Source organism: Microchirus variegatus (assembly GCF_963457635.1).
Source record: "Microchirus variegatus genome assembly, chromosome: 13".
Classification (NCBI taxonomy): Eukaryota; Metazoa; Chordata; class Actinopteri; order Pleuronectiformes; family Soleidae; genus Microchirus; species Microchirus variegatus.
The window spans coordinates 22,560,847-22,588,073 of NC_139814.1; the positions used below are offsets into that span (position 1 = coordinate 22,560,847).

Sequence of the window (27,227 nt, forward strand, 5' to 3'; positions counted from 1 at the left end):
CTTAAGTGAAGCAATTAAAGGGGGACACACACCTTTGGCCAAGGAGAGGTAATTTGCATGTGGATGAGGTTGGTGTGGCACACAGTGAGAATGATTCATCAGCCCCGGTGACCTTGGAAGAGAGTCACGGATAGTGAGTCGTGAAGGAGCTGAGGTCTGCGCAGAGAACAAGGCCAAATGGAAGTCTGTTGGTTGTGCGGAGGAAATTAATAAACTATGTGTAGGAGTTTTCGGAAAATGTGGATATTTGCAAGTACTGTGTATCGTTAACGACGTCAACGCATGGCGCTTTTCCATGACGACTGACCGGAAAAAGACGCACGTGGCGTCATGTTTGCGTGCCGCGGCACCGAAGTCCAGGCACCGTTTACCAGTTAGCTCCGTTAGCTAAGTTAGCTCCTTTAGTGGTCTGTAACTGGAGCGGTCTGTTTACTAAATGAAAAGAGCAGCACTACAAATAACCAGTGTACCCGTGTACTGCGTATGTGTGCCTCTGTTTTTAAAGTTCAGCCCTACTTTAGAGACTCATTTTAACAATCCGGAGTCACGTAAACATGACGTCACATGCGTCTTTTTTTGGTCAGTCATCATGGAAACCTGTCATGCGTCAATGTCGGTTAATTTTGGTGCCGTTAACCGCCGCTAACGTGCCCATCACTACTTTTATTTGAACTGAATTGTTTGGGTTTATGGAGACACCTTAAAGGCAGAAAAAAATTGTATTTATTCACAATTTTAAGAAGCAAAGTTATCTGCTATTGTGTTATTCTGTGTTCTTTCATTGACTGTATCCTCCTACGTTTTTATCCACGACACTTCCACTGATCTTGTCGACGTCTCCTCATTCAGCACTGCGGCCAGTGGACAGCGACCTGTGTCTGGGCGCCCCCCCGAACACCACCCAGCTCTGCCACATCAGCTGTCCGGTCGAATGCGAGGTGTCTTCGTGGAGCGCGTGGGGACCCTGCACCTACGAGAACTGTCAAGACCAGGCGGCCAAGAAAGGTAGGTAGAAGAGGCTACTTTTTTTTACTAAAATTACACTTCCACTTCATCGTAAAGTAGTTTCCCAGGAACCTCACACCAAAAATGTGTTTGTTGTGTCCTAAAATTGCAGTGGCCATAATCATTTGTTGCTGTATAGTCATTTTTCAGTGTATGCGCTCGGAACAAAAGAAAAAAATGCAGCTTAGTTAAAAAAGAACAGACTGCTCTCTTTGGTATCACTGGACAAACTCCCCGAAGTAAACATAGAACAATAGCACGTGCCAAAATCACCTCCACAAATAGATCAGGAAACTGGCAAGTGTGAGTAACTTAATTAATGGTATGTCGCTTCAGCTCTAAAGCAATAGTTCCCAACCTTTTTCCTCGAGGAACCCATATTTTTCTTATTATACACAGACGAGTGCTGGTGGATGTTTGTTGTTGTAGTGTTTGCTGCCTCTTTGCAGTTGTGTCACAGCCCCCTTTGAAAAATGTATGATTCATCTCCCGGGGCCTTTTTTATTCTAATGAAATAAATTTGAATACATAATAGGATAACAAGGTTCAGTCGCCCTGAAAAGAAACTACAGCGATGACTCTGCACCTTTTCCCGAAAAAAAGTTCTGAAAGGAATTTCCGCTGAGTACTCACAAGAGAGGTTCCTCACAAACGAGGTTCTTATACACACTCTCCCCTCTGAAAAAGAGATGTTTGCACTAAAAAAAACAAACAGTGATTGACAGCAGAACCTCATTGTGTCCTCTTTGTGTTTGTTGGCTCCTGTGGCAGGTTGGGCTCGTCCACTTGGCGCCACTTCAGTTCTTAATTATCCCTGCAACTGCAGCGGGCCTCCATGACTAATGCATGTTGACTCTGCCTTAATGAAGCGCCTCCAATGAAAGGCATGGCTGCAAACTCTAACTCCCATGTACTGTATCTTAATGACGGATCCGCTCCCACTCGCTCGCTCGCTAAGCCACTTATGCTGCACTTGCTGTCTTTTTTTTTTTTGTTACAGTGGGATTGTGTAAAGAGAACACGGACAGACAACCAAACTCAAGTTTGCCGCTTCTCATTAAGCGGAAGAGAGCGGTGGACTTAAAATGTGCCCTCCAGGCTTTAAAACTTTTAATCACCTTGCCACAGTACATGGGAACTTGTTGACTGTAATTACAGCTGGTGTGAAAGCATATTTCTATATGTGCTAACAACAAGTAAGGCTGGAGTATCCATCGAGTTGGGATTATTCTCACCGAAATCCTAACATTGGTTACATTTATTGTATTTTCTATGGAAATTGAACTCTTGCCTTATGTAATCTATATAGAAAACAAGTATCTATGACGTCTCATCAGCTGCTTACAATGCAGTCTTGAGTCTTTACATAGCAAAGATAGCAAACTACACTACTGTGTGTTGTCGAAGCACATGTTTGCTCCTGCATTTCACCATTAAACAGCTTTTCTTCCATCTGGAAACTTCCATTTTCGTTGATTTCTTAACTGGTCACTCCCGAAACCAAAGTCCGTAGAGAAAATTGGCTATTTTAAAATTCACCATGCGTACTTCCACTGATGCCTCCATCAGTGAGTTCAAATGTTAAATGCTTTTATTTGTGACTGTGGATGTTTGGAGTTATTAATTCAACTTCACCTTAGCAACACAAACGTACCAAACGAGGCAGCAGTAGACCAGCTGCTCTTGTGTCCTGTTGAGCTTAAAATGCTGATTTTATCAATGGGCTTTGGTGCAGGAGAGTTAGGGGTTTGCAAACTTTGATTGCTATGCATAAAAAGAAGTTTAACCCAATGGGTTTAGTGGCAAACATGCTTCCCAACATGTATTCTATTTCTTTGTCAGTACGAACAACATACACTCAAAGAAAACCTGAACGTATCTTGTAAGGCTGTACCTGTTCAAATGATTGATTTTCGAGTTTTGCTTCCAACAGTCCCATGTTTAAGATTCAGTCCACAGCTACACTACACTGACATGGATCTCATGTAAAGATAATCACATCTGTTTGTTTCCATGTATGTGTCTTCGGTGAAAATGAAGCGTCTATAGCTTCTGGAAGCAGCCACATGTGCTACATCTTGATGCAATGCTGTTCATAACACGGTCTGCTGATAGCCAGTGAGCGATGCCTGATAGAATTGAATTCCCTGCACCCCAAGACTCATCTTCACTCTTATGAACCCCCACCCCCACTCCTCGCTCTGAGATAAAACCTCCATCAATGGGTCTAGACACATGGCGGTACATGTTCTGCTGAGCTGTCTGATTAAATACAGGTTTTTAAAAGGAAAGGGGGGACAAAAAAGGAATGGCGGGGAAAGGGACATTCTTCCATGTCCACCTGAGTCCTGCAGGCACTCCACGGCTTGACTGTCTTATCAGGCTGCAGCAGAAGTGTGGATTAGGGGGTGAGTGACCTTGGCCGGGCTGGAGTTAGAACCCTCCTCCTCCCTCCATCGCAGGACCTGGGTCATGGAATCCTTTGCCCTTGAGTGAAGAGGAAACAACACGTACATGAGAACAAACCCCAGCTGCATTAATGGATCCCTGCATGCATTAGTCACATTAGATAAAAGCGAGGGAGGAGAATCGGGAATATAAATCATCGTGTGAAGTTCTTATGTTTTTCTTTCAACTTCGGGCTTAATGGACTGTCGCGTCAAATGCAATTTCACAATTATAATCATCATCAAGGCCCACTGTGACCATGGAGTGAAGTTAATGTACCTACAGTTGCATGTTAGACGCGTTCCCGATTGCATCCAGAGTTCCACTCTCGCGGCGCACAGAGGGGGGCGCCGTGGCTGATTAGCGCGGCTGCGATTTGTGTTCGTTTACTTCATTAGGGCTCCTCTTGTTCTTCTCCGACAGGCTTCAAACTGAGGAAGAGGAGGATAGTCAATGAGCTGACGGGCGGGACGGGGAACTGCCCCCACCTGGTGGAGGCGATACCGTGCGAGGACCCCAGCTGCTTCGACTGGCTGGTGGTCAAACTGGAGGAGTGCATCCCTGACAACGAGAGGGAGTGCGGACCAGGAACCCAGATCCCTGAAGTGCAGTGTATCAACAGTGATGGTGAGTAATCAGACTCAATCTCTTTCACCACTTGCCCCAAGAATTACCCCCAACTTTCTGTTTCACTTTATAGAAAATGCGATGAGATAATTCCCCCAAAAAACAACTTTATTGTTCACACCATAAACTGGACCACGATAGCAGTTTATAGAGAGGGCAAAAGTAACGCCTATAAACCAAGATAGCAATGTAACAACAGCTGACAGTGGTTTTTTTTCTCTCTCTCTCTGACAGTGGCATGTTAAATCTCCGGGAAAAACATGTCACATCTGTTTATGTGTGGATGTGTCATGTTCTTGAAGGGGTGTCAAGTCTTGTCCAGGGGAATCAGATTTGACCTTACAGTGACATAAGGCTATTTGTTTGTGAATATCCATGGTGTGTTTTTAAAAATCTTAAGTCTGAATTATCATTCTTTACAGCTTCAATAGTCGAGTTTTAATATTTTGGCTGATCAGTGTCCTTTCAAGGGTGCTGAAGGTGAGTTTCACACATCTCTTTTCCACTCCTGCATTCCTTGCCACAACTGTTAGAGTGAACTCACTTCAACACAGATATCGAGAGCGCTCGCGTCTGCATGAAACGGGAGAATGCAAATGTCTGAACTCTGCGGCGGCGTCCCAGAGAGGCCGTCTTTGAAACGGGACGGCCTTAGACGAGCCACCGTGATGCAATCCCATTTCAAAGACTTTGGCAAAAGCCGCCGAGAGAAGCGTCGCTCCTCTCCGGAGCAATGAAGAATAAAATGGGTGGATCCTTCAAAAGGTCAGCCCTTGTACTTGCAATTCATTGCACACCGGCGACAAAGCTATGTTGCTATGCAGTGGCTCAAATTAGCCAAGGAGGCGACGGTAAGACCTGAGACAATGTCGCATATAGGGTATCAACTTTTTGTGGGCTGCAAAGGCCACTTTGATGAACGTAGACCAATGAATTCATCCATCCATCCATTTTCTACAGCTTTATCCTCCATAGGAGGGTCACAGGTGGTGCACCTATGGCAGTGCCCAATTTACTAACCCTAACCCCAACAAACCAACACATTCATCCATCCATCCATTTTCTACAGCTTTATCCTCCACAACAGACCAACGAAAGTGTTGCAATTCATCCAGATTTATTTTGTCTTTTAATCGCACATGATCCATACTCATTCACTCGCTGCCAGCACAACAGGAGTGAGTTGAGGTAAAGCGTCTAACCCAAGGACACATAAGTACGTCTTGTTGAGGACAATCAAACCTTGAGGTTGGAAGACGTCGCTCTTCAAGCTCAACAGCCATCCCTAGGTCATATCGTATTTGTCATTGGGGTTGTATCTGAACTGTGATCAAGTGGAATAAGTCGCTGATCTCTGGCTGGATCCTTCTGTAGCCACCAGATAATTCATTGTACACTGGCGATGGAGGTGAGAAAATCCTCGGAAAATCTTCAGTCTCTTTTCCCTCGTTCAGACGACTCATTATAATCTGATCACCTTCGTAGAACACGCAGACCAAATGTGACACGAGAAGTAAGGGCATCGCAGTGTTTGTTCTAATTCCCTGCCCACTCAGAAATTTACCTTGCTATATAAACTGTTAAAAGAAGAAAAAAAAAAGCCCTTGGGTAGATCAGTCAGATGTAGGTGCTTGGAGATGCAGTGTACCAGCACTGATGAGTTGACCCAGTTGAACCCTTGAGCTAATTACCAGATAACTGGATGTGTTCCTGCTTTGCTTGGAAGTTTTATTCAAAGAGGTGTCACCAAGTTTAGTCGGCTCGGAATTGCTGCGGAGCTGCCGAGCCGAGCCTCACTTTGAACCGAAACACCGTGGGCCCTATGGCCCTGGCTCGCCGCCCATCATTGTAATTGCTCTACTTGTCGGGAGATATAAAACCCATTGTTTGTGCTCGTCTCGTTTGTGCTGTTCCAGCATGTAAATGCTTTCATCTGGGTTCCTGGAAAACAATGTAAGGTACCGGGGAAAGAGAACTGGCAGTGGTGTTGATTATTTGCTATTTTTAGATTGAGTGAAACACAATTTGTATATCAGTTAACCATTGTCCCCCGCACAGGGACACTATTTTTATTTGAAGTTTCTATCTAATCTATTGAAGAATGTTGTTATGAGTCATCAGAAATAAGGAAACTATACTCAACTAACCAGAGTTGGTAGGGTTTTATAACTGCATCTTTATTTGTGATTATTCAACCCATTCTTTGCGATCACACGTTGCCATTGCTTCTGCAAACGGTAGCTTTTACATGCATGGGAGGGTTTATCAGGGTATATTTTTAATAATCAAACATTTTGCTCAGTAAGACAACAGTAAATGCATAAGAAGTGCAAGGTGGGCCACACAGCAGCTGAGTGGCTCAGACTGTTGCCTTGCAGCAAAAAGACCAGGGTTCTTGACCCTAGAGTTCACCACTCGTGTGCGTGGGTTTTCTCCGGGTATTTCCTCCCACATTCCAAAACCATGCAAAGGTTAATTAGTTAATTCACGTCGGTGTGAATGTGAGAGCGAATCGTTGTTTGCCCTATGTCAAATGGAATTGGCTCCAGTGGTCCCCCTGAGACCCTCACGTGGAGGATAAAGCCATAAATAATGAGTGGCTGAATAAAGTGCAAGGGTTGTACGGTGCTTTTTCCAAAGGTGAGGTATGGTGCGTGGATGACACCTTTGCGTTATGGTAATTGCGTAACGATTTGTGTTAGAAAAATTCCAACAGTGTCTGAAAGCTGAGAAGTTACAAGTCAAAGCTAATGTGGCGAATCGGCATATTTGTCACCAGAGAGGAGAGAATTGGAAAAAAAAACGCCTGAACGTAGTTTCCATTTATTTGGACTTTGAGACTATTTTAACATGCAGTAAATTGTAAATAACTGCTAGATGTTGAAAGTTATTCTGGAAAAATGGACTAAAGCACTAAACAGGATATTTCCTGACCCTGTTATGCTTAAAATAAGCAACAAAAAAAAAGACCAGACAGACATTCTGAGGATTATGTTTTAAAGGTTTAACTTCTCTGTGTTCATCCGTCACTCCTGGAGTTCCTCTTTTTCTGAGACTCTTCTTCAAACTTATCCATTTCATGTACTTTTATGTGAAACAATTTAAGACGCTAATTAAAAGAAATAGGTGACATAAACAACACGCAGCGAGCAGTATCTGCTCTGCATTGTACAGCTCACCCTGTGGGTCCAATTAAAAGTAAATGTGTTGGACTTTTGTGTTTTAAGTGGAGCTCAAACTTTCAGAGCTTCAGCTGAAAAGCAAGTGAGAGGACAATGTTGAAACAAAAAAAATACAGAAAAAACTGCCATTGTAGGAAATATTTCCCCAGTTTTGCTTATGGTCTTTAAAAAATTAAGCGCAGCTCACCTTAATCAAAGGAAAGCTGCATGTCATTCTCACAAACTCCCTGAGGCAGCCGGTGGAAATGCAAACGTGTTATCGTGAACTGAAGGGAGCAGGAAATCTTAAGATAATGGATATTTTCCCTAATCTTTTTTCCCACCTCTTTTTTAGGGATATGATGTAAGATGTAGATGATGTAGAACTCGGTCAAAATATGCAACTCTTTAATGGTGAGTTGTTGGTTAGCTGCAATTAAAAAAATAACTCAACCTAGTACACAATAGCTTGAAAAGTCAATGGTAAAAATGTTAAGGGGGGGAGGGGGATCAAGGCTATTGTGGTAGATTCCTGAACTATAACACAGTAGCTGCTAATGAGGGCTCTGGGGAGCACAGGAGACTCACAGAGTGGAGGGGGGGGGGATTGGGCTTGTTCATCAGTTTACATATTATACTTATCACCAAGGTCCACATGCACAGGGCTGCAGTGCACCAGTGATTATGTTCTTCCTCCTCCTCCAGCGCTAACTTGTTTACTATAAATAATTGTCTTTGTGCTTGGTGTTCGTTCATTCATTCCCAGAGAGAAATTCCTGTTCTTCGTGGCATTTTTCTAACTCCTTGAACAGATTTTACTCAGCTAGAACAAATGTTTAAAGCTCCAATGCTTAGCTTTTAACTGTAAATGAATGAACGCAATTAGTTTGTACCAAAAACTTGAGCTAGGATTGTTCCACTGAACCCTAATCCGGGAGGAAAGAAGAAGAAGCACCTACCGCAGTAACAGTGGCTTTAATTGCGAATTACTGGACGGTGTCATATCTCTGTGGCTATTAAACTGTGCACTCGGTTTGAACATAATAATGACAAGCTTTGGCTTCAGCTTCTACTGAAACAAATGAACCAATTTGACCTTCATTCTGTCAGAAGAAAGAATAACAAAAGAGAAACTGAATCAATCTGGTCAAAATGCTACCTTCCTGACGACATTTCCCCCCTTCTTGTCAAAACACCTTATTGATAACCAATCTTTTACAGGATGAATTATCATCCTATCATCGTCTTCATCACTTGATTGATCCACGCTGCCCAGTTTGGACCATCGATTGTGTTTAATTATCAACTACAGTCAACTCATGCGGTGCTCCACTAACAAAAGCCATCACTTGAATGTCAGTCGCTTCAATGATTTTCCTCCTGTATCTATCACATGGGTGTCCTCCATTACCCCCATCGCCAACTCCACCTCTCTCCCATAGCCATGTGGCATCCCTCTGGGGGGGGGGGGGGGGGGGGGGTTTCTCCTCACCAGCCTTTTATTGATCTCTTGTTGCCCCCGTGATGAAACTAGGGTCGCGGTTTTCCCCCGGGGTCCCAGATGTGTCACTCGACTTACCACCTGCCATCCCTGCTCTCGCCTTCAAGATAAGATTTTTCTGATATGGTCTTTCAGCGATAGGACAGAAAGCGGAGGGGCCAGGGGTGGGTAGAAGGAGAGTGACGACAGCGACTACAGAGCTTGATCAATAACAGAACCTGTCAGCATCTCAGCAGCTGCACCCTTACAAAGCAAACTCTTGAAAGGACTTCAAACATCTTCAGATGACAGCTTACTTCAAGTTATTTAGGAGACTTGAGGTTTCAGCGATACCCTGATGAGCAATTTTGGGGGGGCGGTTGGTGATTGGAGTTCCCAGTGGGTTGTTTGCATCCTTTGACAAGGACAAACAGTTCAGAGCAGATGGTGCATTGTGCCTTTTGGTGTCTTTCAGTGTGTTCAGAAAAATGTAGCCATGTTCCACATGGACTTGCTTGTTTGGTACAAATCTAGGGTGGAAAAAATTGGATGTTCACTTTAAAGCTACAAGGTGGAATTGTGGATGTTCCACTGGGTATCCCCCAGAGGTGCAGCGTACTAGAGAGATGGCACAAAGCAAAAAGTATAGAGAGCCTTCCTGGTTCCTGAGTGACTCAACTGCATCTTTGTGTGGCGCTGACTGATTTCTAGAGACTGATCTCTGACACAGAGTCGCTTCATGGCCTAGAGCTACCACCAGGGCACTTCAGACAGCACAAAGATAGAATGTAGACAGTGAGTACACTCTTAGAAATAAAAGTGCTAAGTCGAACCATATAACGTTCTTTGGCTTGTCCTCATAGGAGAACCCTTTTTTTAGGCTCCAGGTATAACCTTTTTATAAAGGTTCCACTTGGAACCCTTTTGGAGTGTTCCACCAAGAACCCTTTTAAAACCATTTATTCAGGAAAGGGGTTTTAAAGGATTCTCTGGATCAAAATGGTTCTTACTGGAACCATTAGTGTTACCAAGAACCCTTTTCAGAAGCAAATGGTTCCAGGTAGAACCTCAGGCCTTGTAGAAGGACCCTTTTGGAACCCTTATTTATCAGAGTGTAGAGTGTGTAGAATGAGTCATTTTAGTTTTTTATTGACCCCAAATTAACAATACGGTTCCGGAAAAGTCCTCTGTGGTGACCCCGTGGTAACAAGGAAGAAAAAAAGCATAATTTGTCATTTTGTTCCATCACGCAGGTAAATATGTGGAGAGGCAGCTGTGCCGCGATGCCATCCTGCCGATGCCCGCCATCTGTGAGGTGCCTTGCCCGAAGGACTGTGTCCTGAGCCCCTGGACTGCCTGGTCCCCCTGTTCTCACACATGCTCCGGAAAAAGTACGGAGGGCAAACAGACAAGATCTCGCTCCATCCTCGCCTACAACGCAGGAGAAGGTGGGAACCCCAAGGTTTTATTAATATGGAACAATACAGTCAGCCAGTCTTGTCTTATACAGTGCAATATATTAACCCTAAACCCTACCCCGCAAAGATCAGTGAACCCAACACATATTGGTCTAATTCCACATCGCTGCTGGTGGTGGTGCAAGCTCCCCCAGCTTTTGCTGCAAATCTCATTTGTCTCTTCTGCTCATATCCAGCGAGTAAAATGTCAAAGTGAAATGAATTATTCTGTGTGTTCCTCCACAGCGACTGCAAAGGTTGTGGCGTGGGTTACTGTGATGCAGGGTAAGAAGTGACTGCAGCGATAACAAGCCGGGGAGAACTGTCACAACGCCGATAGCACAGTGTTTTCGTATTCATATTGTCAAAAATCGTGCAATATCTTGGCTTTAAGAACTGAAAAAGGATTTTTGCGTTTACTTCTGTTTAAGGTCCTTCCATGCTGTCGCTGGTGCATCCAATCTTTGGTATATACTCTATATTTGATGTATGTAGGCTCCATACCTTTAAAGTGAGAAGGAAAGTAGCTACCTTGATGTACTGTCTTCTCGTCGATATGCTGGCCCCTGCAGAATCCCTGTGATTTTTAGAATAGACAAAAATAGAATGAATAATAGATGAAGTAGACTAAAAACAGAATATAGTAAAAGGTTTTCTTCAACGTCAGTAGTAGCAGTAGTTTTGGGGTAGTTCTTGGTCTTAAACTCAAGGTCAGTAGTGGGTATTTCTATGGTGCTGAAGTGCAGTGTCATATCAGTATTGTGAGTGAACATCGTAATGAGGAAAAATGAGAGGTCGCGCAGATGGACACGGCATCTGTTTTGACGCCAGATCGTCATTTTATCTTTTACACACAAATTGCAGTAACAAGCTAGTGGCATTGGGCCTAGTTAGAAAGTTTCCAACCATAGTACTTCATTGTATTTAATTTTAAATGTAGTTATAATTGGTACTGACACATTGTTAGTGCATGCTAGCTCTCTGTGACAACATGGCTACAAGTGAGGACTTTAAGAAAAAGCGATTCATTAAATGAAATGACAAAATCACACATTTGACCTTACTGTGTGCTGTGATGTAATATCACTGATTTTCTCTATTGACTTTGTTGTAGGGGGAATATGTAGCATAAATGTCAGATTGCTGCATATAATTACAGGAAAAGAACTAACACAATTAAAAGTTCAGTGTTCTAAAGATCAATATAGACTATGCAATAGGTTTGAAATGTGATCTTAGCTTAGCAGTGCACTGCTTGCTAAGTAGCAGCACGACGGCTAGCTAATCACGTCATGTCAGGCTAATATTTCACCACAGGTGCTAACCATTAAAAATCATTCTGGTGGGTTTTTATCCCAAACACAACACAGTGCAAACCTCTCACACGAGAACATTCTTCTCTGTTCCCGATGTGGTAGACTACACATCACCATAGCAACTCTTGCTGCCGGGTTAGCTAACATAGCATTGCAGCAGTGCTAACTTTCATTAGGCACGTGCACTATCACGTAATTAAATTCTCACAGCTGAGTTTGAGTGAAACATAATCACATTGACACATTTACAACGACGACATCAAGGTGCCGTTAATATGGGTCACGGTGTATGAGCTAATTATTCAGGTCAAGGCAAACATTTAAAATCACACCGGAGGTTTATTACCTCATATGATAGTGTTGAGTAAAATTGTGTCATTAACCGCACACATAATAAAACTTGAAGAGGACGATGATACTCCTCTTTATCGTCAAGGAGAACGGTTAGACTAAGCTAGCGATGAAGAATAATAAGGATTCTTGTGACCTGGCTAATTTCCATCCGTTTGTTGGCGCTCATTTTTCAAGCTTGTGTCAAACTGAATTGGTACGACACTTAAATATTTATCAGCGAACAGTTTAATTAGCTCGCGCAGCAATGATGGCGTGTCCTTTTGTGTGCTAATGAGCTTCAGGACTGATAGATGACCGCCCGTGATGATGAAATTCAATAATATCTCTTATAAATGACTCTCTGTAGGACGTCACCTCTGGGCTGTTACACAGAGGTCAGTCGTCTGCTTCGCCTCAGACACTTTCTCACGTCCAATTCACCGCTCCGTCTCCGTCCGGGGGGGATGTCGTGCGTTGCTTTCCGCGGCGCTAATGGCTGACCTTCTCCTATAGGGGGTTGTCTTTTTCCCAAGGTTGATGACGGTTGCTGATGACAAGTGTCTGTGATGGCGTGGGTCACGTGGTGCGCGGACCCCACCTGGTGTTCTCACTCTGTTATAGACATTTCACCCCACGGGTCATCGCATCCCTGTCAATCACTGCGGCTAGCTCTGTCCCCGGAGACCCTCGGATTTATCTCTTGCGCTGCTTTGGCCACGTTTGTTTGCCAACAAGTCATGGGGAGAAAATCAAAGCTAATTGTTAATCGATGGCTCGACACACACGGACTCGCACAGCAAGGCCAAGCCAGACGACTTTGCTGTTAGTCGTCCTGTACTTTTACAGCTTTTGTGCATTTTCTTTAACTGGATTAGCTATAGTTGCTCAAGCATTAACAACAACAAAGTAAGCTTGCAAAATCTGCTGCAGACTACAAGAAATCTTAAATGTGCGTATGTGGTTCCAGTGCAACCATTGTGATGTTAATCACCCAACACACATAATTAACTTCAATTAAAAACAAACTGTGTTTTGCATGAGGTTAATAAACATCTTTGATTTTAGACTCTCATTTAAATAAGGAAAGAAAAGTGACTGCAGCTGCTGTGATTTGTGATGAAGTAGCAGGTTGCAGTTTTTCCTCCTGGTTTGGGTTAGTTTTTACAACACAACACTGTTCCCCTGTAGTCAGAAACAGGTTTCTACTTTCACTTTGTGCCCAGGTGAAGTGCACAGTTACGTCTGAAAACTTCTTCACATGCATGAAAATCAGGAGAAAGTGGACCTCTTTGAAGGTATTTGAAGTGGAGTTACTCCTGGTTTTAAAGCCGTTGGATATGCCCTGGATGAATGAGAATCTCCAAAGACGCTTCTCAGCGACATGTCAGACGGTGTAAATTTCAAGCTCCACAGCACTTTAATATAGCCTCTTTACAGCCTTTATAGCGCTGCTTTGTAGACATCAATCGGCTCAATTTCCACATCCTGCCTAGAGGAGCTGATGGTTGTTGAGTCCACAAGCTTTGACGAGTCAAAGGATGTATCATCTACAAGCCGAGTCATGCGCGGCGCGATGAGTAGAATTGCGCTAGACTCTTTATCCTTCAGTACATCAGTCCTGAGTAGATGTTCCTCTTCACCTCCAGGTGGAGTCCTCTGTCCTAACACCAGCGCCCTGCAGGAAGTACGGAACTGCAACGACCACCCATGCACTGTGTACCACTGGCAAACAGGCCCGTGGGGCCAGTGCATCGAGGATTCCTCCATTCCGACCACCAACATGTCCGTGATCCGGACGCACAGCGAGGACGCCTCCTGCTCAGTGGGGATGCAAACACGCAAGGTCATCTGTATCCGGGTCAACGTGGGCCAGGTTCCCCCGAAAAAGTAAGACTCGGACCGGATATGTAATGCACGCAAGGTACGACGATTTCAATTTGTCCAGAGGAGATCGCTCCATAAACTCTGATCCCAAACAGTCTTTGCGCTTTGTACAAAACAGTAAATCAGACCTTAAAATCAATATATACATAGATGTGGCATATTGGTGCCAAAACTGGGGCATTATAGTGTGATAACAGCTTGTTTTTCAGGCAAGAAATGTTCAATATATGCAGAGAGTAGGGAAATACAGTATGAGAATGCAAATTATTCAATTTCATTCACAACAATTAATATGTGCATAATTTGTACAGTATACGGTTGGTTTCGCATGTGACACCTTCTGCTGTTCATTCTACTGGTTAATTGGTTGTTGCTGTGTGTAGCACTGTTTTTTAGGTGATGAGCCAAACGGCCACCCCCACCCCTCACCGCCACCTCCCGTTAGCATCTGCTGGCAACCGACATTATCTATTTATTAATGCAACAGAAATGGAGCATTAGTTTGCCGGTGCGATGCAGGCGATCCCCAGCAGCCCCCCCCCATGCTGTGTATGGAAATGAATCTGGCTGTTTTATTCCTGTGCTCACTCCCTAAATCTACAGTAACACGCTGAGCTCTGAGCCTTGGGACACACTCTCACATCAGTGCAGGGAGGGACAGCCCAGCCTTGACCAACAGCTCCAGCTGTGGCCAGGAGTGTGACGACGACTCTGCAAGAGCCTAAAATTCTAACTAATTAACATAGGATAGGAACAAATTATGGTAAATTATGATTCAAATATGGTAAGAATGGTCATTAAAATATCACTCAAATCCTGAAATTGTAGACTCGGCATAGAAAGTCTTGATCCCGAAAATGTAATACTGCAACATCACGAGGATAAGACTCACAATCAAACTCCTACAGCTTTTAAAGTAGCTCTATTAAAAATGGAACACACACACAAACACACACATCATCCATTCGTCAGGCACACCGGGAGCTTCCTCGCAAACTCTCTCCGCATGGTGCCTTTGGCGCTGATCCAGCACATCTCAATCTCAATTTCCAAGGGTATTCTCACTCCCTGGCTCTGCGTGTGTGTGACTGAGCATGTCAATGATGTACTTTCAGGTGTCCAGAGAGCCTGCGCCCAGACACCGTCAGGCCCTGCTTGCTGCCATGCAAGCGAGACTGCATCGTGACCCCGTACAGCGACTGGAGTCCATGCCCGGCAGCATGTAGAGCAGGTAGCTATACACATTATATACGTGCGTCACACCGGACACATGCAGCAGCACCTTGGGAATCCTTTTTTGTTCTCAAGTCGACGAAGCGTACCCTATATGCTCATCATTATTTCAGCACCAGCAGACTGGTAATAAAATCATGGGTGCGCACTGAGACGGAAGATGGAAGAATTGAAATTCCATTTGAGTTCTGTCATGTTTAATGTATTCCTGCTGAAACCTGTCTTTTAAAAGAAAAAAAAAATGTAGATGTCCTATTAAGTCAGGGTTTCCCCACCTTTGGAAAAGCTTTATTTCAGGTGCTAAGCGTCATGGGGCAAAGACTGTGACAAGATGAAGGTAGAGTTTTAGAGATGGGTAGATCTAATTTGGGACGTATTTGCCACAGAGAGTAGCCAGATTTAGAGCTCTGCCTCAGTGTGTGTGTGTGTCACTGCTGTGCTTTGTAACCCAAAGGACTGGTGCCAAAAAAGTGGGGCAGCACAGATTGGATAGTGTGGCAGCCCGCTCAGTGTTTGACAAAGGGAAGTGCAAATAATTGCATAACATGCTAACTGTGAACTGATTGGTGGGAATGGAGCTTTGGTGCCACGTTGCACTACGACTTGATCTATCTAGTTGTGATCAGATGTCAGTGATAGGTCTGGAGAGGCTCATGCCTTTCACCAACACATACTTTTGCTAACCCTAACCCCAAACCCTTGCCCTTAGGGTTTAGGCTTCCTGGACTGAACCATACGCGGGCTCAGTAGGCCTGTATAACAGTTTTAACCTCCTAACCTCTAACCCCAACCCAAACTTCAACCCCAACCCAGACCCCAACCCCAACCCAAACCCCAAACCCCAACCCCAATCCCAACCCCAACCCCAACCCCAACACCAACCCCAACCCCAACCCCAACCCCAACCTCAACCTCAACTCAAACCTCAACCCAAACCCCAACCCCAACCCCAACCCAAACACCAAACCCCAAACCCCAAACCCCCTACCCCCAACCCCCAACCCCAACCCTTACCCTAGCCCGTCCCATCCCCTGTATCGATATTCTTCTGAAACCTCTACACGCTGCTCCTTATTCAGTAAGTCATCACATAAGAGGTCCTCTGGCAGCACAAGAAGTGTAATATGATATGATAGTCCTCACATAGACTTCCTGTAAAGTCCATAACCTCCACCACACGTGGAGGTGTATTGGATACCGCAGAGCAGATGATGGGGTTGAAACTCAATATTCCACTTGATTGTATTAGCGTCTTCTTGATGGTGGTCACTTTTAGCAGTCAGTGGGCGAGAGAGACGTTGGCAAAAGCAGAGAAACGGAGACCTGCTGGGCTTTCATTACAAACACCGTGTTCTCCATTTGTGTGTTTTAATACAACACAAAGTCGAAATCACGCATAGAGACGTCTTACTCTTTTATTGGATCTCAGTCTCCTTTCATATAGTCCTTTAATTATGCCCACACTAATACCGTTCACTTTTTTTTTTTTTTTTTTTTGCTATGACGACTCCAGAGAGAACTTTGAAAGTGCAGCAGCTCTGTTTTAGATCAAGAATTCCTGTGTTCGTGGCTTTGAAAGGTTCCTGTTTCTGTTTTTCACTGCAACTCCGCGCCATGTTATGAAAAGTTGAAAGCAACTTTAACCACCAGAAAAAACGCATTGCGGGGCAAATTCTGTGTTTTTCAGACACAGGAAAACAATTTACATTGATGTGTGTGTGTGTGTGTGTGTGATCGGCCCAGAGTCCATTGCTGCTCCTCATTTGTAGCTGTAACTAAGCAACCGACTGATTCCTGCTTCTGCCAGCACAAAACTCATCTAGAGGGAAATCGTTCTCAGTTTAAAATAAAATGTTTTACGTGTGTTTTTCTTTTTCTCGTTTCTCTTAGATGGAAACATGAAGAAGAAACAGAACAGGAAACGCATTATGATCCAGTTACCAGCCAACGGTGGACAGGACTGTCCTGAGGTGTTGACCCAGGAGAGAGAGTGTGAGGCTCCGTCCGTCTGCAGTGGACACCGGTAAATGGTCCTTTTTGTCAAAATAATCAGTTTTTTTGTGGCAAAAGCACAGGTTTGCCATCATACGGACTTTGGTTTGGATGAAAAGCCATTATTACAGCATTTAATGAAGCATTGAGTTACCATTCCTTGTCTTTCCACTGCGAATTATCCTTGTATATATTTCCATTTCATGGTTCTCACATAAAGAATGTGTGGATTCCATGGCTTCATCAAGTCATTTTCCATACTGCATATCGCTCTGTGGCGACGAGATCGCCTTGAATTAAAGCTTGAATTAAAGTAAAATGCATATTCGGAACTTCATTGACTAGAGTTCACTGAACAGGTGTTAAAGCCCTGATTCCTCCATCCGTGGCGTCATAATACTAATCTGTAATAAATGACAGAAATACTGTTATAGTGTAAAAAAAAAAGGGAGAAGACCTGAAAGAATAAGAGGCTTCTAGTGTAAATATTGGATTATCTGCTTCACTTAGTAGCAGAAATTGACGAAGGAAAGTGTTGTTTGAAACTATTCAACTCTCCTGCAACCGTCCCTCACCTGTAAGAAGCACAGCAGCAGCTTAATACGTCCTGCCCCCCCCCCCCCCATGTTGGCCGTCGTTAACCGCTGCATTGTATTTGTGTTTCTGTGGATTCCACTTGGCCACCTTTCGCTCCTCTGATTCCTCCCCAGCTGGAAGACTCACAAGTGGCGGCGATGCCAGCTGGTACCGTGGTCGGTTCGTCAGGACAGTCCCGGAGCTGAGGAGATGTGCGGTCCCGGGCTGCAGATACGAGGTAAGCGATGAACACACACACACATACACGACATCTGATTTTCCTCTCTGGATGAACGCATAACAGCAGAGGAAAAATGATATAACGACAAGCAGTCATCACTCAAAGGCAGTGCTTTGTGTTCACATAAAATACAAAGCATTTGTTTTGTTTGTGTTTTGTTTACCTCCCATTACCCGTAAGCAAGTTTGGCTTTCACACAAACACACAAAGGAGACAACAAATGTTTGTGTGTGACACATCTGATGAAACTAGCATCCAAGCTCACACCTGAGTCTGCGTAGAACCAAAAATACCTCCTTCCACATGCTGTTTTTTATATGCTTTAGTGCTTAGTGTCGTGTTTGTCCACAGCCATTCACAGTGACCTCTGCTGGACATCTTGGTCATATCTTCAGACACTGTGTATTTTTTAAGGTTTGAACAGATGTCCTCATCTACCTGGTTCCCATGATAATGATTTCAGCTGTTTAACACATTTACTATTCCTTTAAGACATTGCGATCACACGCCTGTGGTCCTGAGTGAACGATCAGGCGGCAACAAGTCGACTTGTTTTCCTGCGGCGCTCACACTCAGACTCCTGTTAAAGTCTCGGAGACAGAAGCCATTATTTGATTTCAATAATGAGCATCCTGCTCCTGCGTCTTCGCGAGGCTTTGGCGCACCATTACCAGAAATAGTATCCTCTGAACCAGAGAGAGAGAGAGACAATTCAATATAAACCTCTCACTGTTCATCAACTCATTCGATACAGCCTGTGGAAGAGCAGAGTCACTTTACAGCCTTTGAGTCGAGTATTTCTTATTGTTGGGTGGGTGTTTTTAGGGTGTTTTGGTTAAATAGTAATTATTCATGCATAAGCACACACCCCCAGGACGCCCATATACGTTTAAGTTTATTTATTTATTTCAAAAAGAGACGGTGTATATTAATGAACATTTCAAAACATGTAAATATACAGGATTGTAGCCAAAGTCTAATTTCCATCCTTAGGTTGATGGTCCCTATAAGTTAATTAATTAAATAAATAAAGAAATAATTAAGTAATTAAATGAATGAATGAATAAATAATTAAATAAATACATAAATAAATAAAATAAGTCAGAGTAAAACATCACAATAAATTCAAATTGCATAAATTACAAAACAACAAATTATAGATTATCCCAGTTAATGACAATAGGTTTGATTCTGCAGTTACCGTTTTTTTAAAATTGTTTGGAAAATTAGATGAGAGTTGATAATTCACGTATTGCGTTCCAGGTATAGAGTTCCAGGTATTGGTTGCTCTAACAAAAAAAAAAAAAAAAAAAGGTAGCCTGGCCAAATGCACTTCTCCTAAAGAAGAGAGTTCTTTTTTCATATTCCTGTAAAGGAGGTGGAGCTAGACCATGTAGGCTTTTAAATAAACTAACATTGGAGTCAGTGTTTTTCACGGTGTTCTCCCAATCTAGCAGTTCAAGTTTCTTTAAAGAGATAACGAGTTGTGTATTATTTCCACGGCAATTTACCGCGGGTAAAAGGGTTAATCATTTAATCATGAAAACAGTGTTGTGGCTGATGTGGGCTCCTGTTGGATAACTGAGCTCACAGAGCTCATCTCTCTGTGTCTCGAGGTGTTTCAAACCCAACAGTCTGCCGCTGTTGTGTTCATTATTAAACACACACACAAAAAACACTGAGCATACAAAATCCTCCTCCTCCTCCTCATACAGTAAACTCTTTCATGCCATGTCTTTGTAGCTGTTTCATGCCGGAAGCAGGATGGTGGGCAAGTGGAGGTTGAAGCTTGTCTTAAGTTTGCCAGCCCCATGCCGCCTCTCATCCAGCACTGCCAGCTGCCCTGCCAGGAAGACTGTCAGCTCAGCAGCTGGTCCAAGTTCTCCTCCTGCACCGCCGACTGTGTGGGCGTCAGGGTCCGCAAGAGGATGCTCGTGGGTGAGTGGCGGCGCGCTGACTTCAAGCTGACTTTCTAGATTATGTTAACCTTTGGAGTGAGATCAAGGGATGTTGAGAGAAAAAAAGCATTTTAAATTTCTAATTTCCTCCGTGTGAGACCTGAAAGGCTGACCTTTTTCTATCTAAGCTACGGTATGTTAACAATTAATATTTCGTTTCTTTAAGGGAAGAGCAAGAAGCGCGACCAGTGTAAGAACCACCAGGTGTATCCGCTGAGCGAGACGCAGTACTGCCCGTGCAACAAATACAACGCTCAGCCCGTGGGGAACTGGTCGGACTGCGTGCTGCCCGAGGGCGGCCGCGTGGAGGGTCAGCTGGGAATGAAGGTCCAAGGCGACATCAAGGAGTGCGGCCAGGGGTATCGTTACCAGGCCATGGCGTGCTACGACCAGGACGGCCGCATTGTGGAGACGTCGCGCTGCAACAGCCACGGTGAGGTTTCTGGGGGAGGTTCTTCTGCTGCTGGTGAAGAATGTAACAGAGAACTTCTGCCGGGCGACAATGTTTTATTTTCCTTGCAAGGAAAAGGTCAATCTTCACAGGAGTGATCCTAGCTGGAGAAAGACCCAGAGCATCCACATTTATACTTGAGCAACTCCTACTGTATATACTATACTGTAGGTATCGGGGCGCCGACTCCCTGCGGATGTTGTAGGAAGGTGCAAGTTCAGGCTAGACATGGTAATTACACAATATACAACACACAATACACAAAAGTACCTGGTATTCTGTATTGGCCAGGTATAGGGTGATGGGCAGCTCTGAGACATAGAAATTGAATTTACGATTACACTTCTCCGTTGGGTTTCACCGGATAATCCCGCTCGTAATTATCCTCGTCAGACGCTCGTGTCAAACAGCTAAAGAAGATGTAGATAACTTACTACAACTTACTTTTCCCGCTGAAAAAAAGTTTGGAGTTTGCTAATGAACTGTCACTATAGCAACACGGTTTCACGACATGTCACGCATTTCACATCGTTGCATCATCATGCAAACGTCTGAAGGCTGATGTTCTCTTGTTACTATGGGAAAAATACATTTTGAATGATGTAATAACAGCAAAACAACAGGCCTTCATTGTAATATCGTCGCATACAGGATACATCGAGGAGGCTTGCATCATCCCCTGTCCGTCCGACTGCAAACTGAGCGAGTGGTCCAACTGGTCACGCTGCAGCAAGTCCTGCGGCAGCGGCGTCAAGGTTCGCTCCAAGTGGCTCCGAGAGAAGCCCTACAACGGCGGGAGGCCGTGTCCTAAACTGGACCACGTCAACCAGGTCAGAAAGCTGTGTTTATTATGTGTTAAAGCGGACCTAGACCGGAAGTTCCAATTAACGCTGTTTTTTAGTGTATATCTGCATCATTACCTTGTTTAAGAAGCCCTGAAGATTCTAAACAAACAGTTCAGCCACTGCTGAGAACACTGTGTTTTATTGTAATCTCGGGCTCAGCGAGATCTCTGAAAAAACCCGGTCCGGTTACGTAAACACCGGTTCTCCGCAACAGCACATCGTCCTGCTCCGGGCACTAGTCCGGGCACATCCGGTTGCGTACATTGAACCGCAGAAAAAGAATAACGTCCGTTGTGGAGGTGTTTTACAAGCAAAAGCGTCTTCTGACTCTGGGTCAAAGTCATAAAAGGGACTGCGGCGGGGAGTCGTGACAAAACTATTTTTAAACATTGTTAAAACAATGTTTTGATAATGAGTAGCAGTGCATCCACCGTTCCAGAGGGGGGAGCTGCGCTTCTGAGAGCGGGTGTGCTGAATAATTCACTTCCGGGTATTCGCCAATCACAAGACAGTTGGGAAGCCGGGGTGAGAGTTGAGTCTGAAATATCGCGGCTGGGGAACATCGTCAGAAAAGAGGATTTCTATCAGCTCCTTACAGCAACTAGGAGGTTTTTGACCATAAAAACAAGTTAATGTATGTAAGTAGACCTCCATAACTAACATATATGTGCAACAGGACCACTCTATGTGAGCTTTAATTCAAGACAAACCTGTTAAGAGACTCAAGATATTATGCTATATATCGCCATTTTGGATCCACAGATCCATTTCTCTGCTACTCTCAGTAACCTCCGTCCATGATAACTTCTTAACTTTACCACTGCAGTTGATCCAGTTCTTTCAAATATCAAATCCACAGCCATAAGGCTCTGTGGCATCTGTATGATTTATCATCGCTTTCAAGTCGGCTCAAAATGAAGCTGCCAGCCTTTTTAAGTAGAACCTGCTACCTCTGTCCTACTCCATCTACCTCTCTCCTTCGTGCATCCCCTAATTTGACTTCCAGTAAAAATAGACTCTAAAATAAGTTGATATTGAATATCTATCAGGCGCTGCAGCTTGAGGTTTCTGATCCTCCTCATTCCTTAGTCTCCTTCTTGACATTAGCGACCGTCTAAATGTCCTCCTTTCATCCATTCCACGTTAGAATCGTTCTATTTTTTGCTGCAAACCTCTGGATCATCTCCCCCGTGCCCTCGAGCTCTCCCAAGACATCATCAAGAGTTGTGATTTATCTTGTTACACTAAGGACACTTGTAGTATTTACTTAATACTGCATGTTTATTCTTTTAAATAGTTGGTGTGCTATAGAAATTAAGCTTACAATAACCTCTTTCCTGTTGTTTTTCTCTTTCACGCATTTAATGGATTCCATCTACAGGCTCAGGTAACTTCACAAAATCTTTGTTTTTGATGTTTATTATTTTACTTTGTAGTTAAATTATGGGTTAACTGTGTTTTTTTATTTTTTATGTGTCAGGTATATGAGGTCGTGCCATGCCTCAGTGATTGCGGTCAGTACATCTGGGTGGCCGAGCCCTGGAGTGTGTGGAAGGTGAGCAACGTGGACGTGAAGGACAACTGCGGTGAAGGAGTCCAGACCAGGAAAGTCAGGTAAGATGATCCAAAATTTACGTTTTTACGCGGCAGCCACATGACATTTCTTTTAAGCCCACAAGTAAAATTGGACATCATCTACAGGTCTACGAGTGCCTGAAACCAGTATTTGTAGAAAATAGCCACCAGCCTTGTTTGTATAAGCCGATGAGAATATGAGCTAACTTGCGTTATAGTATCAGTAAACATTTTTCTGAGGAGGTTTATGGTCGTTTTCAGGTCGTCTTCAGTACACCATGATGTCTATTTTGTAAATTATGCTAATATAAGTAATCCTGGTTCCAAAAAAAAGCATCATGGTGGTTTGTTTACCATGTATATTGGAGCTAGAGATGTGCAGTGTGACTTGTCCGGAGGATTTTGACTCCAGCTTTCCCCTGCCACCCTCAGTGAATCTCTTCAGACTCTTAGTTTAAACCCTGTATTTCCAGGTGCATGCTGAACACCATAGACGGACCCTCTGAGCAGGTGGAGGACTACCTGTGTGACCCTGAAGAGATGCCTCTGGGGGCCCGCAACAGCAGACTGCCGTGCCCCGAGGACTGCGTCTTATCAGACTGGGGAACCTGGACCCCATGTGCACTGGTAAGAATATTATAGCAGAGTACAGTATAGTACAACTGAAAGTCCAATTTTATAATAAAGCTGTACCATGTCTACAGATCTGTTGCTGATGTACTGTACTATCTGATATTGAGGTGGGGATGAGAGTAGAAGAGAACTCAGAAATGCCTGCTGCTTGTTGGCAGGTTGATTTTCCTGCTTTGGTGTTGCGTAGCGTGAATGTGTGACTCCGCTGTCTCGATTCCCATGATGATACCAAGTTTGAAATACTTCTCGTACAAAATAAAATATGCCTCGTACACGTTGGCTGGTGAAATCTTGGTTCGACAACCAGTTTTCAGTGCTGGATTAAGTCCAGCAGAAACATAACGTCTGTTTTGTTTTCATTAGATTGTCTCTTCCAGGACTGCTGTCCACAAACACAATTATATTTAAAAAGACGATGCTTAAACCAGTTCAGATCTTCAGTGAAGTTTGTTGTGTGGTGTGCAGATAACCCTTACCCTAATGGAACTCTGCAGCAGTGCCTTCATATGACAGTGTGAACGATATCTTCTGCTTCTCAGCCGTGTAACGGGAACAGTACGCGGGCGAGGACGGCGTTCCCGCTGCGGCAGCCCGGAGAGGAGAAGGACTGTCCCCCGACTAAAGAGACGGAGCCCTGCAAACTGAACAGCAACTGCTTTCATTACCACTACAACATCACTGGTGAGACTCAAACCTCTCCCTCCTGCTAAAAGCTTCAGTGTGAACACACCTTTAGAGTAACATAGTGAAACATGTTCCTCCTGCAGATTGGAGCACCTGTCAGCTGAGCGACAGAGCGGTGTGCGGAAACGGCATAAAAACCCGCATGTTGGACTGCGTGCGTAGCGACGGGAAGTCCGTTGACCTCAAGTTCTGCAAAGAGGTAAAGCTGTGGAGTTATTTTCAAACGTCTCCTCTGAAGACTTTTTTTTGAATGTAACACATGAGTGCATGAAACGGTGTTGTCTCGCAGCTGGGTCTGGAGAGGAAGTGGCATATGAACGCCTCCTGCGTGGTGGAGTGCCCCGTCAACTGCCAGCTGTCCGACTGGTCGCTATGGTCTGGGTGCACTCACAGATGTGGGCTGTCAGGTATGTCAAGAGAACTCTGTTTATACATGTCAAATATACAGAATCTGTAGGAATCTGTTTCGAGTTTGACCAACACATTTGAGCAGGCTTTGGATGCTGCTTTTTTAAATGTATCTGTATTCATATACGGATATGAATCATAGACTCTATGAACAAAGAGTCTGGACAGAGAGAACCAGGGTGTACTTTTGATGCTTATGTATACAGAAACACATTTATTTCAATGCAGCTAATGTCAGCTGCATTTGGTTGCATCTATGGCTGTATTGACAATGGCTTAATAAGAGATCCAACATGGCAGCCTCTTTGCAGTTTAAGAATTTGACAGCTATTGGGGATCAACAATAGTGGCAATAATTTGATTGATAAAATAAACAATAATAATACAATTTTACAAATATATTTTATTATTATTAAATATTTTGAAAAATGAGTTGAATATTAATTAGCCTCACACTGGGCACCATTCATGGTAATATTCAATAAATAAATACTGACTATTACCATGAATTAAAATAAAAATAATAATAAAACATTATATAATTTTTTTTTATTTCTTTATTATTATTAAATATTTTGAAAAATGTATTAAATATTAATTAGCCTCACACAGGGCACCATTAGTGGTAAGATTCAATTAATTAATAAAAATAAAATAATACATTTTTATTATTATTTTTATTTTAATTCATGGTAATATTCAATAAATAAATACATACATTAATTAATGTAAAAACAAAATAATACATTTTTATTATTATTTTTATTTTATCAATCAAATTATTGCCACTATTGCTGAACAGAGCTGAGAGTGATTTGTTACTGCAGTAGGTCAGCAGGGCTCAGCTGTGTGCTAAAGAGCTATCGTCTCTCTCTCTCGCGCGGTAATGGTGGAAACCAGAAACTGTCCATGATGTGAGAAACGATGATGTTCCAGCTAAACCCAAAGAGAAGAGAGGGATAATAATGACCTTGCATGTAATTCAATAGGATCAGGCCATTGATCGGCGGTCCATTACGGGTGTGCGTATGTGTGTGTGTGTGTGTGTGTGTGTGTGTGTGTGCTCTGGGGCTCGGGGAGGAATCTTCTCTCCTCGAGTCCTTGAAAAGAGAATCAGCCAGAAGCAACAAGAGCAAACATCAGACCTGAAACTAATACAGACTTCATCTATCGTGGTGACTTTAATCTTTCCCCAGGCGAGAAGGATTTTTTTTCCCTTTTACAGAGAAACAGCAGGTAGACCATGACAAAAAATAGGACCTCCTCGCTTTCCTCCCTGTGTTTGTATTTTATCTCCAGGCCGGCTCTGAGGACATACTTCCCTGGAGAAGCTCTTTCTGTTCCCGAGCCAGGAATAGCAATGAGCCTGGATTAGTTGTTCCAGGCAAATGGACATACCTGGAAACCAGCGAGGTGCTGTTTTCAATCAGAAAAAAAACAAGAAAAAAAAACTACACAGCCATTTTCCTGCACGTGTCAACCTGTGTGCATAGATAATCGTAGCATTGTGTGTTCTCAAGCCAAACCCAGGGATAAACAGCTGGCACTGGGTCGTCTCTCACCCAGCAGCCGTCCCCCACCACCCACCGCTCGACACCAAAACTCTGCCATGCTCTCGTCTGCAGGGAGCAAACTGATGCATGAGCATCCTAATGGAGGGCGATGACAGGTTTTTTTTGTGGGTATAGAGTACTATTGTATCAAGCCATCTGATGTGTATTTGAAGAATGGGAGTTAAAGGCCTCTCTGCTAGAATAGTGTCCATGAAAAGGCGAACACTAAATTTAAATCGCCGAAAAGCCTCACAAATTGTCCTTTTGAATGTCTGTATTTGTTTGTGAATCTTTATCGCGGAATGCTGTGGACAAAAAACCCGCTTGCATTCCATTCGAGGCAGCAGCGGCGGCGGCTAATCGAGAGTTTTCTCACATTTCTCCCCTGAGGCTTTTTTGTTCAAGTGCAGAGTGAATTTGGTAAAAGGCTCCTGCCCTCCTCCTCCTCCTCCTCCTCCTCCTCCTCCTCCTCCTCCTCCTCCTCCTCCTCCTCCTCCTGACTTATCCCTCAAACTAAGAGAGCCACTGGTTTTATTTTACTTCAAGAAGGAAACACGAGTCATTTAAAATGGCTACGGGGGGAAACCATTGCTCGGAATTCTCTAAAACACGAGATTAATGAGCCCAAATGCGGGATAAAAGCCTGCATTCAAATTCTGAATTACCTTTCATGAAGAATGTTACATGGCCACAGATATGCATATCATCATGAAAGAGGTTCAACCGCTTGAGACTGAAATAACTAAGGGTAAAAGAATTTACCTATTATAGTCTATAATAGGAACTTCTTCTAACGTCAAACGTCTTGTCAATCAATGCAGTACAAGATATTTACACCTTCCCAACAAAGCTTGGACATAATAGAGTCTCAAAAACCCTCAAAAAGAACGTGCTGTCACCTGCAGGGAAGCTGTGGAGGAGACGGACGGTGACCCAGGTTCCTCAGGGTGACGGCAGACCGTGTCCGTCCCAGATGGAGCAGTGGAAGCCTTGTCCGGTGAAGCCCTGCTACAGCTGGAGATACAGCGCCTGGTCTGAGTGCAAGTCTGAGGTCAGTCAACACCTGTGACAAAGGTTTCTGGGTTTGTATTTTGTGGGTGGCATCGAAGATTGGAAGAAACTGGAGTCGTTGTCCGGATAATAATGAAATACTATTCATCCTCTCCCGTATCAGGGCGCGAGGTGTGGAGAAGGCCTGCGCTTCAGGAACGTGTCGTGCTTCGTGTCGGACGGTTCGGGTCTGCAGGACAGCAGCCTGGTGGACGATGAGCTGTGCGGAGATCTGGAGCTCTCCGTGGACGGAGACACGCAGATCGTTCTGCAGGAAACCTGCACTGTTCCGTGTCCAGGTAGGACAACTACAAACA

At 43.8% G+C, this 27,227-nt stretch overlaps 1 protein-coding gene across 1 annotated transcript in view; it reads left to right on the plus strand.

Annotated features, from left to right (window-relative positions):
* The window catches only part of thsd7aa (thrombospondin, type I, domain containing 7Aa), a gene marked incomplete at both ends in the record, with an annotated part of 121,432 nt that overhangs the window by 77,504 nt on the left and 16,701 nt on the right, over nucleotides 1-27,227 (plus strand). The window contains 17 exons of the mRNA XM_083899579.1: nucleotides 850-1,005; nucleotides 3,877-4,080; nucleotides 9,975-10,169; nucleotides 13,474-13,714; nucleotides 14,827-14,942; nucleotides 16,835-16,967; nucleotides 17,647-17,750; nucleotides 19,497-19,691; nucleotides 19,878-20,144; nucleotides 20,814-20,992; nucleotides 22,488-22,621; nucleotides 23,056-23,209; nucleotides 23,755-23,896; nucleotides 23,983-24,098; nucleotides 24,189-24,306; nucleotides 26,766-26,911; nucleotides 27,035-27,209. Coding sequence (XP_083755705.1) covers nucleotides 850-1,005; nucleotides 3,877-4,080; nucleotides 9,975-10,169; nucleotides 13,474-13,714; nucleotides 14,827-14,942; nucleotides 16,835-16,967; nucleotides 17,647-17,750; nucleotides 19,497-19,691; nucleotides 19,878-20,144; nucleotides 20,814-20,992; nucleotides 22,488-22,621; nucleotides 23,056-23,209; nucleotides 23,755-23,896; nucleotides 23,983-24,098; nucleotides 24,189-24,306; nucleotides 26,766-26,911; nucleotides 27,035-27,209 — 2,775 coding nt within the window. The remainder of the gene's footprint in view (nucleotides 1-849; nucleotides 1,006-3,876; nucleotides 4,081-9,974; nucleotides 10,170-13,473; nucleotides 13,715-14,826; nucleotides 14,943-16,834; nucleotides 16,968-17,646; nucleotides 17,751-19,496; nucleotides 19,692-19,877; nucleotides 20,145-20,813; nucleotides 20,993-22,487; nucleotides 22,622-23,055; nucleotides 23,210-23,754; nucleotides 23,897-23,982; nucleotides 24,099-24,188; nucleotides 24,307-26,765; nucleotides 26,912-27,034; nucleotides 27,210-27,227) is intronic.